The sequence below is a fragment of the Labrus mixtus genome, chromosome 7, assembly GCF_963584025.1.
Source record: "Labrus mixtus chromosome 7, fLabMix1.1, whole genome shotgun sequence".
Taxonomy (NCBI): Eukaryota; Metazoa; Chordata; class Actinopteri; order Labriformes; family Labridae; genus Labrus; species Labrus mixtus.
In genome coordinates this window covers 7,690,202-7,703,077 of record NC_083618.1, presented here as the reverse complement: position 1 = coordinate 7,703,077, position 12,876 = coordinate 7,690,202, and the positions used below count along the sequence as shown (strand labels likewise).

General features: G+C 39.5%; 1 protein-coding gene across 5 annotated transcripts; it reads right to left on the bottom strand.

Moving 5' to 3' along the window:
* Positions 1-588: 588 nt before the first annotated feature.
* On the bottom strand, positions 589-12,085 carry mbd1b (methyl-CpG binding domain protein 1b). Of its 5 annotated transcripts, none has more exons than XM_061042473.1 (17): positions 11,976-12,085; positions 10,419-11,104; positions 9,713-9,853; positions 9,064-9,205; positions 8,684-8,973; positions 8,453-8,535; positions 8,284-8,324; positions 7,823-7,963; positions 7,621-7,737; positions 6,766-6,786; positions 6,573-6,665; positions 4,879-5,040; positions 4,585-4,758; positions 4,284-4,361; positions 4,109-4,192; positions 3,108-3,239; positions 589-3,014 (listed from the first exon to the last, which is right to left on the bottom strand). In XM_061042473.1, exons 2-17 carry the CDS (start codon positions 10,937-10,939, stop codon positions 2,541-2,543), a joined length of 2,694 nt encoding a protein of 897 aa, XP_060898456.1. In that variant the 5' UTR covers positions 10,940-11,104; positions 11,976-12,085; the 3' UTR covers positions 589-2,540. The 5 variants fall into 5 exon arrangements, with proteins under 5 accessions (XP_060898456.1, XP_060898457.1, XP_060898458.1 ...); XM_061042474.1 differs by having other exon boundaries at positions 12,035-12,059; XM_061042475.1 differs by lacking the exon at positions 11,976-12,085 and adding an exon at positions 11,722-11,908 and having other exon boundaries at positions 4,109-4,189.
* Between the last annotated feature and the right edge of the window lie 791 nt (positions 12,086-12,876).

The window sequence follows — 12,876 nt, the reverse complement described above, 5'->3', positions numbered from 1 at the left end:
AACAGTTTCAGTGTGCAGGGCCTAAGAAAGGAAATACAAATAACATCCAAAACCATAAACACATTTTCACTATTCTCTTGTTTGCAAACAGTGTTGAATTCAGATTACATTAAATATATAATAATATTAAAGGAAGCAGAAAAAGTTTTGTTTTTTTATGAGAATGCTAACCATTGTTAACACCATAAATAAATGTTAAATCTATTGGTCTTTTCAGAGATGCTTTACTTTGAACACTTGAGACTTCAGGAGGCCACAGATCGAAGTCTCTTCATCAATATAACATACAGGCCTGGTTTCATTTAAAGGCATTAGCTGTGGTTCCCCCTGAAACGATGCCTAATGTTATAAAAAACAGTAATTCAATCAATTACGCTAACAACCCTGACAGTCAGTGCAACCTCAGATTGCTGAGTCAATAAGTCCATCAGCTCATACTCACAAACACAGAGGAGAATGAGCTATCAGGTGACACAAGTGGTACTATGGCTTTGACTGAACGGTACACACAGATTTATTCTACAATGTGACGAAACCAATCGATCAGATCAATAATAATAATAATATGTATACTTTAAAAAAAACAAGTCAGAAAAAACACTTTATTTGCACATTGCCTTGTAAAAGATAAAGACAGGAAATGAGAAAACTTTCTTTCCGACTCTTTAAATATGTTTTAATTTAAAGTCTAAATAACTAATGTTATCCTCAGGGATAATTAGCTGATCCAAAACATTTCATGTCCAGCACAATTACTTGAGGAAAACAAGATAGAAAAAATAAATCGGATGAACTGTGTGAGAAGAATGCACACACTTTCACATTGTTAAGAGTCCATTCGTTTCTCCAGAAACATCCCACTGGAAATAAGGAGGGGAGAAGGTTTTAAATATTTTTACAATTCAACCAAACTCGTTTAAAGGGGTTTTGAAGACAATGTTTAAACACAAATCATCATATTATGGTGGCTTCAAACACATGACAGCATCATGAGCACAGCGTCATATTTGTAGTTTGAGCTTTGGATACACCATCTGTTTGAGTGAAAACACATTATAAGCACACACAAAACAAACTGTGAACTCTGATCTCCACATTTCAACATTTCAGTATATTTCAGACAGTGAAGTGCACTTTTTGAACCAGCTTGCGTCATTTAGTTCAAGAGCAAAAATGTGTTTTTGAATTTGTCAGTGTACAAAATGTCTCATCCATTTTGGATTTCTCCAGAAAAAAACACCGTCTATTGGAGGATTTGTTGAGCTTTATTTATAAGTGGTAAACTGTTGATTATCTTTAAAAAAAAAAAAAAAGGTTTTCCGGCCTATTTAATGTCATTTTTAAAATGAAGCTTTTAAGCTGATAATGTGGAATAAAGTTTTCACATCAAACTGATCTTAATTACTACAGACTTATATTTTGAGACTTGAGTCTTACAATAAATGCTGGAGAGCAGAGGTGTCTTAACCAAAGGACAGTAACATTGCTTGTTTTAAGCCCGTCCAACCAGAGAACTGTCATTAAAATGCTTTTACACCTGTGAGGAAATCACTACCTCAGACATCTTGAGGTTGCTTTAATGGTGGCTTTCTCTTTGACCCCTCTGACGGACAGCTGCAACTGTTCAAGCAACAGTTGTTGTCTGAACACTGTCTCCTGGTGCAGCCAGATCCTGCACACGATATTAAGTGTTCCCAGTTGTTGCAGCTCAGTAACTTGGGTGAACTAGACATTTTATAATCAACATGTTGTGGGATCTTTTAACCGACTGTTTTGTCAATAAATCTTTTGCATTATGCAAAAAGCTTACACTTAGATATTTGATGAAACGGATTTCATATCTCAGTACCTTTTACTGGACATACACAAACACTTGGAAGATTAAACATGAAGTTTTTTGACAGTGTTGTAATGTAATATTTGAATAATTAACTGAATGTTTATTTTTTTCATCATGAGTTCACTGACAAAGCAACTGCTCAAAACGGATCAGAAAAAAATGATTTACTATCAAATGGAAGAGGTCAAAAAAATGAAAACGTGTTTTTCTTCCCAAAAACATAGGTAACACAGGTCTGCTGGTGAACTCCATCAGATATGGAACACATAAGCATGAAAACAGTGTGGACATTTTTCATTTGTACAATTTAAGTTTCATTTCTGGCTGTGAGAGCAAAGTCAAAAATAAAAGTGTTATAACCCTGAGGGGTGAGGGTTATAAATTCCTCAAGTTAGAGTGTGAAATAATCAAAAGCACAATCATGATTCAGTAGTCTGATGGATTCAAGATCTACCCATCACACTGACCAAAGTCTGACGTAACAGTCATTAAGGAAAGCCTCAAACCAGCATAACAGAAGACATTAGAAAACAAATAAAATGCCACAGCACCTGGAATGCCTTTGGTGATTCTTGTTCAAATCATACTATTACAGTCCAGAGGTACATTGTCAATCTGTAAAATGGTCTATGTATTATCAGCAGGTGAAGAGGCAGTGGTCTACACTGTCTTCACAGGCTTTATTCTGCCTCAGTTGACATTAAAGTCCTTGCAGTGCTCGGCAGTTAGCACAGATACTCACATTCTTTCTCACTAAAAAGTCACATGTTGACGCCCGCTCCAGTATAAGTGGGTCCTTATTGGATGATGGATCTTTGGGGGGCAGTCCTCGGCACACAACGTACTGCTCGAGGCGCAAAAGCAGATTGACCACTTCAGTCAGCGAGGATAAGTGTGTTGGGTAGCAGTCGTAGAGCGGGTGGGTGGGGAGCAGTGGCTGCTTTTGGACAGTTACCTGATAACAGAAGTCTGGGTCGATCAGCACCATGGTGTCTGTCATGCTCGATTGTTTAGAACACTGGATGAGCTGAAGCTGCGGGCCCTCCACCATTATGGCGGACCATAGGATGGGCAGTACAGAGGTGCGCAGAGAGTGTAACAGTTTCATTAGCTGGTTTTCCATGTCTGCACCACTCCCAGCCGTATTATCAGCCAGGCTGCAGATCTGTGTGATCTGCAAAGACGTACAGGATGGAAATAATTACACAAAAGAGTTTGCCTCATCAATCAAGACGACTAATATGAAACATCTTAACATGAAATTCACCATGGGAAAGTCTTCTTCTTCTTCTTCTTCTTCTTCTTCTTCTTCATCATCATCATCATCGTCATGGTCACCATGTTTCTGACCATGTCTGCCTGCAGGGCGTTCCTCTCTGTCCCATCTGTTTACTGGGACCTGAATTGATAAAAGTAAGGTCAAGAACTATTAATTAGACGTGCCTACAGGCTGCAGTCCTCTAAGCAGGCGGCCCGGGTTCAAATCAAACCTGTGGCTCTTTCCCGCTTGTCATTTCCCACTCGCTCCCTCTCCAATTTCTGACTCAATCCACTGTCCTATATCTAAAATAAAGGCAAAAAAGCCCCAAAATAAACCTTAAAAAACAATTTCTCGATTATCACAATTATTTTGATTGAATTTCACAACTTTATAAACCTATGAACAGTCTTTATACATTTAATACATTATTTATTGCTGCTAAACAGAAAGGAAGTTATCAAATACAAAATAATAAATAAAAAGTCTATCTCTTCCTTTTCCTTTGGAAGCATTGTGGAAAATATCTAGTTGGCTTTTTCACTTAAACTGTTGTTGCCTTTTGAAGCATAAAACATAATATAACAGACAATAAAACATAATGAAAATTTTAAAAAAGTCTGATTTAAAACAAAAAATCAGAGGTACTGATTGCTAAACCATGAACTCATAAATTAAATTGTAATATCACGTTGGAACTCAACCTAGACCTATCACACTGAGCCACAGACCACAGGACAGCACTGCAGTAGGTGTTCAGGTGAAGAGACAGTGCCTTTGAATGAAGGTGCAAAGAGGACGCCATGATGGCGAATGATACCATGGGTTTAGTGCGGTTTATCAAGAGCCAGAAAAAAGCAACGTTCCTCTAAGTACCCCTCCCACCCTTAAGCAAGACCCTTAAACAAGTAGATTCACCAGAACCAATCACTGAATGTCAACACACTTTTTGGCCTGAAGGACAAAATTATAATTTAGCAAAAAAAAAGAGAATCAAAATTGTAACTTACCAGTCCAGAGTTGTTGTGGTTGCTGATGTGAGGGATTCTGTCAGGCAGTCCATTCCGCTGTCCAACCTCTGAATAGTTCAACTGCTGATTTAAAACAAAGTGAAGATGCCGTTAAGGTTCATCCATGAAAAGCATTAGTGACATATGCATGTTGATTGCTGATCTATTTTCAAACCTGCATAGATGAATGGTTGTTTCTCAAATTCTGTTCATATGAGTGTTTGCTACTGGCAGGCTCAGAGCTCCAGCTCATCTACAACAGTGAAACATCAATCGATCTTTATTTGTATGGGGCCAATTCACAAAAAATGTTATGTTGTGACACTTAACAAAAAGCAGGTAAAAGACCTCAACAAACATAACCAGAGTAAGATCAACAGAAGGATTGGTGTGTTGTGTTGATGTGTCGTGTGCAGGGAAATGAAAAGAACGTCTACTAGCACAAAGTTTAGGCCCTCAAAGCTGCTGGAACTTACTGATTGGAAGCTGTCATCATCGTCATCAGATAAATCATAACCGAGTTGTGGTCCTTTGCCTTTCTTGAAACTTGACTTTCGACTGTATGTGTAGTGAGGTCTAGGCCTGCCAGGCAGCATCGTGCCATCAGCCCCAAAGTCACCCTGCCCCATCTGGAAAGGCAGCAAGTGTCTCTGTACAGAAATATTTAAAGACACACCATAACATCTTTAGGAGAAGAAGAAGAACTTCCTATACCAATCCCACGAGGGGAAAAGACTTAAAATTCATTTCAAATTGGTGTTGTGTCTCACCATTGCCTGCCTCTGACACTGACGCAGTCTACACTTCTGCCTCTTCTTGTTGCTGCCTCCAAACTTAGGTTTGTCTATGCAGAAATCACACGTGCCGCAGTCTTTCCTGCAGAGACAGGCTTTACATTCTCCACAGGACCGCCGCTTTCGCTTCTTATGCCACTGAAAACAAGAATTGTTGCAGAATTCTTTACAAGTGTAATTGATTATATAAAATGTCTGTTGACTTTGTAAGAAGAGGCATTTTCTATAAACAAAATACTTGTTTAATTGAATCTCAAAACCCTATTAAAAAAAAAATCCTTCACTGTGCAACAGCGAGAGTACCTAAAAAACAGTTCAAAGCAAGTTTGAAAAACTTCCCGCATCTCATGCCAACCCTGCCCTGTTCATGTGTTAGCAGAAGGACCGACCAATATATATAACTTTTTCCAAGCCGATACCTTTTGGGGGAGACAAAAAATCCGATAACCGATATATTGGCCGATATTTTTCTTAAATCAATGAAATCTGTAGAGAGAGATATTCATTTACACATCTCTCAAATACACTTTTGGGAAAGACAAGAGAAGATGGTCACTCCACTGGAAAGTAACTGGGCATGTACATGCATCATTTTGACACTCTGGAGAGTGATGATGCTTGTTGTAATCCATATAGCACACTCTGCTGGTGAAAGAGAACTGCTGGTGTAATACAATGAAACTCAAATGAAATGCTATTTGACTGGTGAATAAATCTCGTAATGTCAGCGTATATCTGCGGTGAAAATAGCTGATACCGATAGTCTCTTGATATTCTAATATCGGACGATATTATCGGCTGACTGATTAGTCGGTCAGTTTCTATTTAGCAGTATTTTTTTTATCAAATCTCCTCCTGCTTCCTTTAAACTGTTTGAATATCAATAAATTGTGTTATTATCAAGTCTTATTTCCCATCATGCCCTGTGTTTGCAGTGGGCTGAGAGAAGATGTGGTTCCAGAGTCTGATTACTGCAGCAGACGAGATCTTGTGATTTCATTGTTGCTCATTTTGCAAGATGCGAGTGATTGTCTGGATCCAGTCGGGTACAAATTGATCCAGTATGCATTGTGCATGGTTTCTAGCGGATCATTCTGCTCAGGCCTAACTTATCTTCAACATCCCTCAAGGCACACTGAAGATGGAAACAATGTGTACGATGTTCCCATCATGTGAGGTTTTAACTGGTGCTCTTAAAATCACAGTAGCACAGAAGTTGCTCATTAAGTTGCATTTCTTAGCTTCTTTAATTGAGATTCGTGAAGTGTAAGGTCACTCAGATGGGAGTCAAGTTCAGTATGAGTGACTGCACCTCTAAAAGTCATCATGAATCTTTTATCCCTGATAAAAACCAGAGGCCTGCTTCCAGTGTGCCAGTGCAGTAAATGATCTGAAACTGAGTAATCAGCCAACATCTGACAGAACTACAAAGACACTGAGCATGCAGACAAAGAGCAGAGTACAGACATGGCTTTACAGACTTGGTTAGAGAAGTTTTGCTTTTTTGTTTGCTTAACTTCTTTTATGAAGGAGAAATCAGACATCTCTCCCTCGCAACTATCCATGTAGAAAGTTACTGTTACAAACTTAAGTTGTGCTTGATTCATTGTCTCATTAGGTAATATTGTCTCCCCGTCTACAGGATGAGGAAAGAAAAAAAAGAAACTCACATCATCATCGTCGTCTGTTGACATGTCATCATCATCATCGACGTCCACATTGACCGAGAAGTTCTCTGTGTCGCTGCTTTTCAGACTCGGGTGCTGTGTGATTAAAACATTTTCAGTGAGTATGGGGAAAAAAAAGATCGCAATAATATTGAGGATTATGAATGAAGATATGATCTGATCTTAAATCACTAACCTGAGAGTCTGTAACTTCACTCTGTAAAATAAAATAAAAACAAAATATGTTACAAAATATGTCCCAACTTCCACACTTTGGGACAATTAAGTCCATCAACACTTGGCACAGTGTAAATAAGAATCAGAATGTAAACTAGTAAAAGTTAAAAACACTCGGGAATATGGTTGTAACAATACTTTAAACTCTGATACTAGTAAATATCAAACTGTTTCGTAACCACGGCAACAAAAAATAGAAGCCCTAAGCACCCAATATTGGGTTATTTTTTATTTCTTGGTTTAAATTCGAATAACCCACACACTTGACAAAGGTTCAGAGGGACCGAAACGTTGTGATTTTTCTTATAAATTAGTGAATCTTAGCAAGAGTAGTGTGTGTGGGATTTTTTCTTTTCAAATTTAAACAACCAAAAGAAAAATGCAGTCCAACTCCTGAACCCTGCCTGAATTAGACTGTGCTCTCTCTCTCTCTTGCACCAGTTTGAATACATATTACTGAAGATCTGTGGTTCTGTCAAGGACATGGTTCTTTTCAATATTCATTAATTTAATGATCTCTAGTATCAAAATGTACCAATAATACAAAATAATCTGTGGCATCGAGAGCTTTTATAAGGTATGAAAGTGTATAGAATAGCCATTTGATTTAAATGTGTGCTTTAATTAACACAATGTACCATCAATATGGACTTTACAACCAAGTGTTTCTATTTTTTAACTAAAATATCATGTTTATTGAAACGCAGTGATGGGAATTTTAGATGTTCTTCCTGAAATCTAAAGAAAAGCTCATGAGGACAGCACTTTGAGACCTTTGAGCCCCCCCCCCCCCAGTGAACACAGGGCACATTACCTGAAAACTCATGCTGTCATCAAATGTTTCAGGAAAGTCATCATAAGACCTCTGTGACAGCAAGCTCCCACTGACATTTCCACCTCCACCTCCACCTCCACCTCCACCTCCAGGCCCCTGATGGATTGTGCAGAAAATGTAAATAACATTGAAAAAAAAGCCAAGAAGCATCAAAATAACTTCTGTGTACCTAACAGCTTACCTTGCGAAAAGGACATATACATTTACGTTTCCGGCACAACCGTCTCCGGGACTCGGGGCTCTGCAGTCCATGCTTGCAGTTGGCACACTGCCCACAGTTGACTGTGTTGTGGCATCCGACACACTGTCCACAAGGAATCCACTACAGGTGACAGAAGGAAGACAAGAAAAGATGGTGTTCATATATTTATCCCTGCCTGTCATAAACATATGAAGGCAAAACATACAGGACTTTTTTTCTGAGTGTTGTTAATATCATTTCTCATCTTTTCTACATGCTAGAGGCACAAAAACAAACACCTGGAGAAATGTTATGAACAGCTACAGGTGGTTCATAATGTGTCACCTTCTCATAGAAAAAACTTGAACGTAAGGTGGAATTAAGGAATCAAGGGTTTAAATACGGTGTGGTTGAAAGGTTCACAGAGGGAACATATGGTAAGAGAGGTGACATTATTTTACCTTTCGGAAACGGATCATTGGATGCTCTATGGTTTTCGATGCTGCAGAAAAAAAAAGGGTAGAAAACTGTAAGAAAATCATCAATTCGACCTCATGTCATCTCTTTACATTATTTTTCCATGTTATTCCTCTTAGCATGGTGATATTGCCCCCTTATCAATGGACATACCCCAACAGGTGGGACAGAAGGGCCTCTTCCTTTGTTTGTCATACCATGTGCCTGTGAAGGAAATACCACATCTGGCACAGACCCTGCAGGAGAGGATAATTATGCTCAGTCCATCTGTATTTAGCAACAATTCACCACAAACAAACTCTTTGGATTACATGGAGATAACTCAAGGTCCTTACAGATTTTATGTGGTCATATGATTGAAATTAACTTAAGTAAAGGACTCACAGTGTGTTTTCTTCAGACCCAATTTCCCCATTTATGGATGGGAGTTTCAGTGGTTTGGATGATGACGAGGGGGGAGGGAGTTTAATTTTAACTTCAACTGGATCTCTGTAAGCGACTTTGGCTGTAGTTAGTGATACACTCTGTGAAGAGACGCTCGTCTGGTTGGGTGTGACGTGGAGATTTTTGGGCACTAGACTGGGGGTGAGCCTGTGGTAGGAGTCCGGGGTGTCAGCCCCTTCCCTTTTGTCAACCAAGCTGGACTCTGAAGAGGAGCGCTCTCGGATCTTTCTCTAATGGATAAGACAGGGAGAAGAAAAATCAACCTTTAGGCATATCCTTCTCCATGTTTTCAGTTTAAAGTGGTAAAATGAGGTCACTACCTTGGCTCTTTGACGAACTCTTACGGGTGCTGCTTCACCGTCATAAAACTTTCCTGACTTGTAGTCGAAGTTCGACAGGTCAAGCTGACCCACCAACACAGTAGTCAGTTCCACTCTGCTTCTAACTCGATCTCCCCGTGGACTTAAGAAAAAAAACAAAACACAAATAACTTACAAAAAGATGATTTGCCGTGAAGTTAAATAATTCCTAAAAGCAATTATATACTGAGCTTATTTCAGTATTTCTACTAATTTATAAGGGCTGTAACTTACAATCACTCATGAAACTAACTTTTGATAGTTAAGTCCATGAACTGTTACAGCCAAACAGCAGCAACAATGATTGATGAAGTAAATTTCATCACTGTGTCCAACTAGTTCAAAATTCAAAAGACTGAAACTATTTAAAGAGCAGCAAACATCACCATTAAAAGATTAGGAATATTATGCTTTAAACAACATCATTATTTATAAACCACAAACACCACTGTAAGTAACAATATGTTGGGTTGATATTGTCAGCCCTAAAACAACAAAATGTGCAATTGCTAAAACAAAAAAAAAACATTTTACTAAGGTTCTGCCTCTTGAATTTAAAAAATAAAACATAACGTTAAATATTTGAATATATTAACTACCCTTTACTTACCTTAAATAATATACATCCTTCTGTCCAATGCTACTACCTGAGCGTCGAACCACTTCTTTCCGTTTCCAGCCCTCTCCGAGCATCGGCCATTCAGACCATCCTTCATCAGGATGCGATCGCTTGCGGCGGGGTAAATGAATCCTGAAATAAAAGGGGGAAGAAAACGATAAACAAATCTTCCCACCAGTTGGGAGAAACTTACTGCACCTGAAGTCACATAAGAAAAAATGAATAGCTCCAAGTATACTGTGTTCTTATCCACTAATATCAAGTTGCTTTTAGAGACTCATTTGAGCTCATCTTTCAATAGTGCTGAGAACCAATTTCAAGTCAGTCAAGAACCCTGAGATTTCTCTGTGTATCACGCTGCACACTTTAAGAGAAATTCAGATATAATGGTGCTCTACATTCTTCATGCAAACCTACCTTTTCCTACACTGGACCCCTTTATTTAAATATGCAGCCACTTTCAGTAAAAAAAAACAATTAAGTCCACTTAGCACATATGCAACCCCCCTTCTGTCTGCAAAAGATATTGATGCCATTATCTTTGCCCATGAAAATCCAAAGATAATGCTTCTCATTTTGAGAGTACACTTAGAAACAGTCTGCAGCCAGAGAGATCATTGATGAAAACATCTTATGTGACATGTTGAATTAGCACTCTTCTAACACCACAGTTTGTAAAGCAAATCGTTCAACTTACTTATGCATTTTTTTAACAGTCTTCTCTCCGCTCGCCATGACTTCACTTCTTTCACTTTCTCCTGCCAGGCTTTCCAGCTCGCCATCGCTATTGGCTTCATCATCATCCTCAAGTGGTTCAAACCAGTCAACAGGAGGCTCACCAGCTGTAGATTTAGCGTCCTCCTTTGTCTCTCCTGAGATTTCCTCTGCTGTATCTGAGGTGGGCTTTTTCTTTGGCTCGGATAAGTCTAAACAAGCGGAGGACTCCGGGGCAGGTGCTGCCTCTGAAATGTTTTCTGCATTGCTCTTCTTTTCTGGGTTTCGTCCCGCATCTTTCAAGGACTCCGGGGCAGTAGCTGCCTCGGAAGTGTTTTCTGCATTGCTCTTCTCTGGGTTTTGTCCCGCATCTTCCCAGGACTCAGGGGCAAGTGCTGCCTCACAGGTGTTTTCTGCAATGCTCTTCTTCTCTGGGTTTTGTCCCGCATCCTTCAGTTCAGGCTCTCTGTCAGGGACAGGGCTCTCCAGTGGTTCCTCATTCATTGATGCTCTCTTTTGACAACAATTGGTCCGAAGTTTAGTTTAGCTGGTGACCAATTAACTATACACTACAGTTATTCCTGCATGTCAGTAAGATGTTTTACAAAGGGTCAATGGACGTAGACACATGAAGTTGGCCTGTATGGTTTCAGCTTTTCATGACAGAGCCTGGGGAGAAAAAGATAATATTGTTTAACAACAGAGGTTTTAAACGTAGTGGGTCCACTGCTGAGGGATACTTGTGTTACAGTAACAAATCTTATCTTATGACAACCAGCCACACAAACACACGTTTTATAAACACCGCTACCTGATGACAATGCGCCGACAGATCCTCACAAAATGTTAGCACAAAATCTCAAATGAATCACACCTCAAACTAACTGAGGGGACGACGTGTCTCAGCTTATGTTTCAACTATAATTTGCTTGTCGTAGCTGCGGCTCATCCGTGGTCAATTAGCTGAGAAATGCTCATCAGCAAACGCTAGCTGCAAACACAGCGTTAGCATCACAAGCTAACACGGGCTGCTGCGAGTTCCGACGCGCTGCTGTGACTGCCTATATTTTTATCACATGCTGTTTAGTTATGCGACATACAAGCAATGCGAATGCAACAACGAGTGCGTTGTGTTAGTGAAAAGTGAAAGCTGAATGAAACAGCTGAAGTGAATCAGTTAGCCACGACTAGCTACACTAATGTGAATGTTAGCCACATTTAGCAACAGCAAGTTGAAAAGCGGTGTATCGCCATCAGTTAAAAAATATAGAGAGGAAAAAACACACCTGTAAGTTAATTTGTCATGAGATGCTTGGCACTCTTGTCACAACAATCCCCACTTCACTTTAAGAGGAAGAGCCTCTTAAAGCTAGTTAATTACCACGCATATAGCTAACACTGACAGAAAGCGGTGCAGAGCTGTGTGGCCCAGACTGTGAACCCGCCTACAGAGGGGGCTGAGGGTTTACATTCACCCACTCAAAGACAGTCCCCTGTTATATTTCAGGTGATTTTCAAACAGTACTCCACATATACTCACGTCATGCAATTATTCTGCCAAGGCTGAACGTTAAAATTAAATAGTTGTACACCAGATACCTTGTCCAATCAGCATTTAGAGTTTGGAGGCGAAGGCGGAAGGGAGTGATTTTGATTATCTCAGCCCACTTTCTACCTCTTTGATACTACGCTTCATGTTGTCATTAAGATGTGCTGCCTTCACGGGCTGGGAGAAATCGACTCGAGGTAGATTATGCTGTGTTTGTCTTGACAGTGGAGACATCAGTGTGTCACAGTACAGCACGAACATCTTAAAAAATAAGTATATATAATAGTCTATCAATGTAAATAGACGAGGGTGACTACTGGTATAGCCAACAGTATTCACCCTGGCAAAAATCAGCCACATCCTGCCCAAAAATGATGCAGAAAAATAAGTCCTTGCGTTTGCTACCTAGTTTGGGATATAGCAATTTTCTATGATAAAACTGCCATCATAGACTCTTCAGCTGTTCCATAATGCTGCAGTAAGGGTTCTTACCATAGACAATAAATATTAGGTTCTGACCAAAAATAAGAAATAAACACATCTCTCCTATATGAGCTTCTCTTCACTGGCTCCCCATAAAAGTTAGAATATAATTTAAAATCCTACTCCTCACCTACAAAGCTCTTAATGGTGAGTCGCTGCATCATATTAGAAAGAGCTACAAAATAAACATGTTACCAAATACAGAGTAAGTTTAGGTTTTTCACAAGCTGATATAGAATAAAACCACGTTAGATAGGAGCCCATTCATTAGTCTTTTCTAGAACAGGTGTAGGGCAGCTGTGGCTCGGTTGGTAGAGTCGTCGTCTCTCAGCCGGAAGGTCGAGGGTTTGATCCCCAGCTCCTGCAGCAACATGTCCAACGTGTCCTTAGGCAAGACACTTAACCCCAA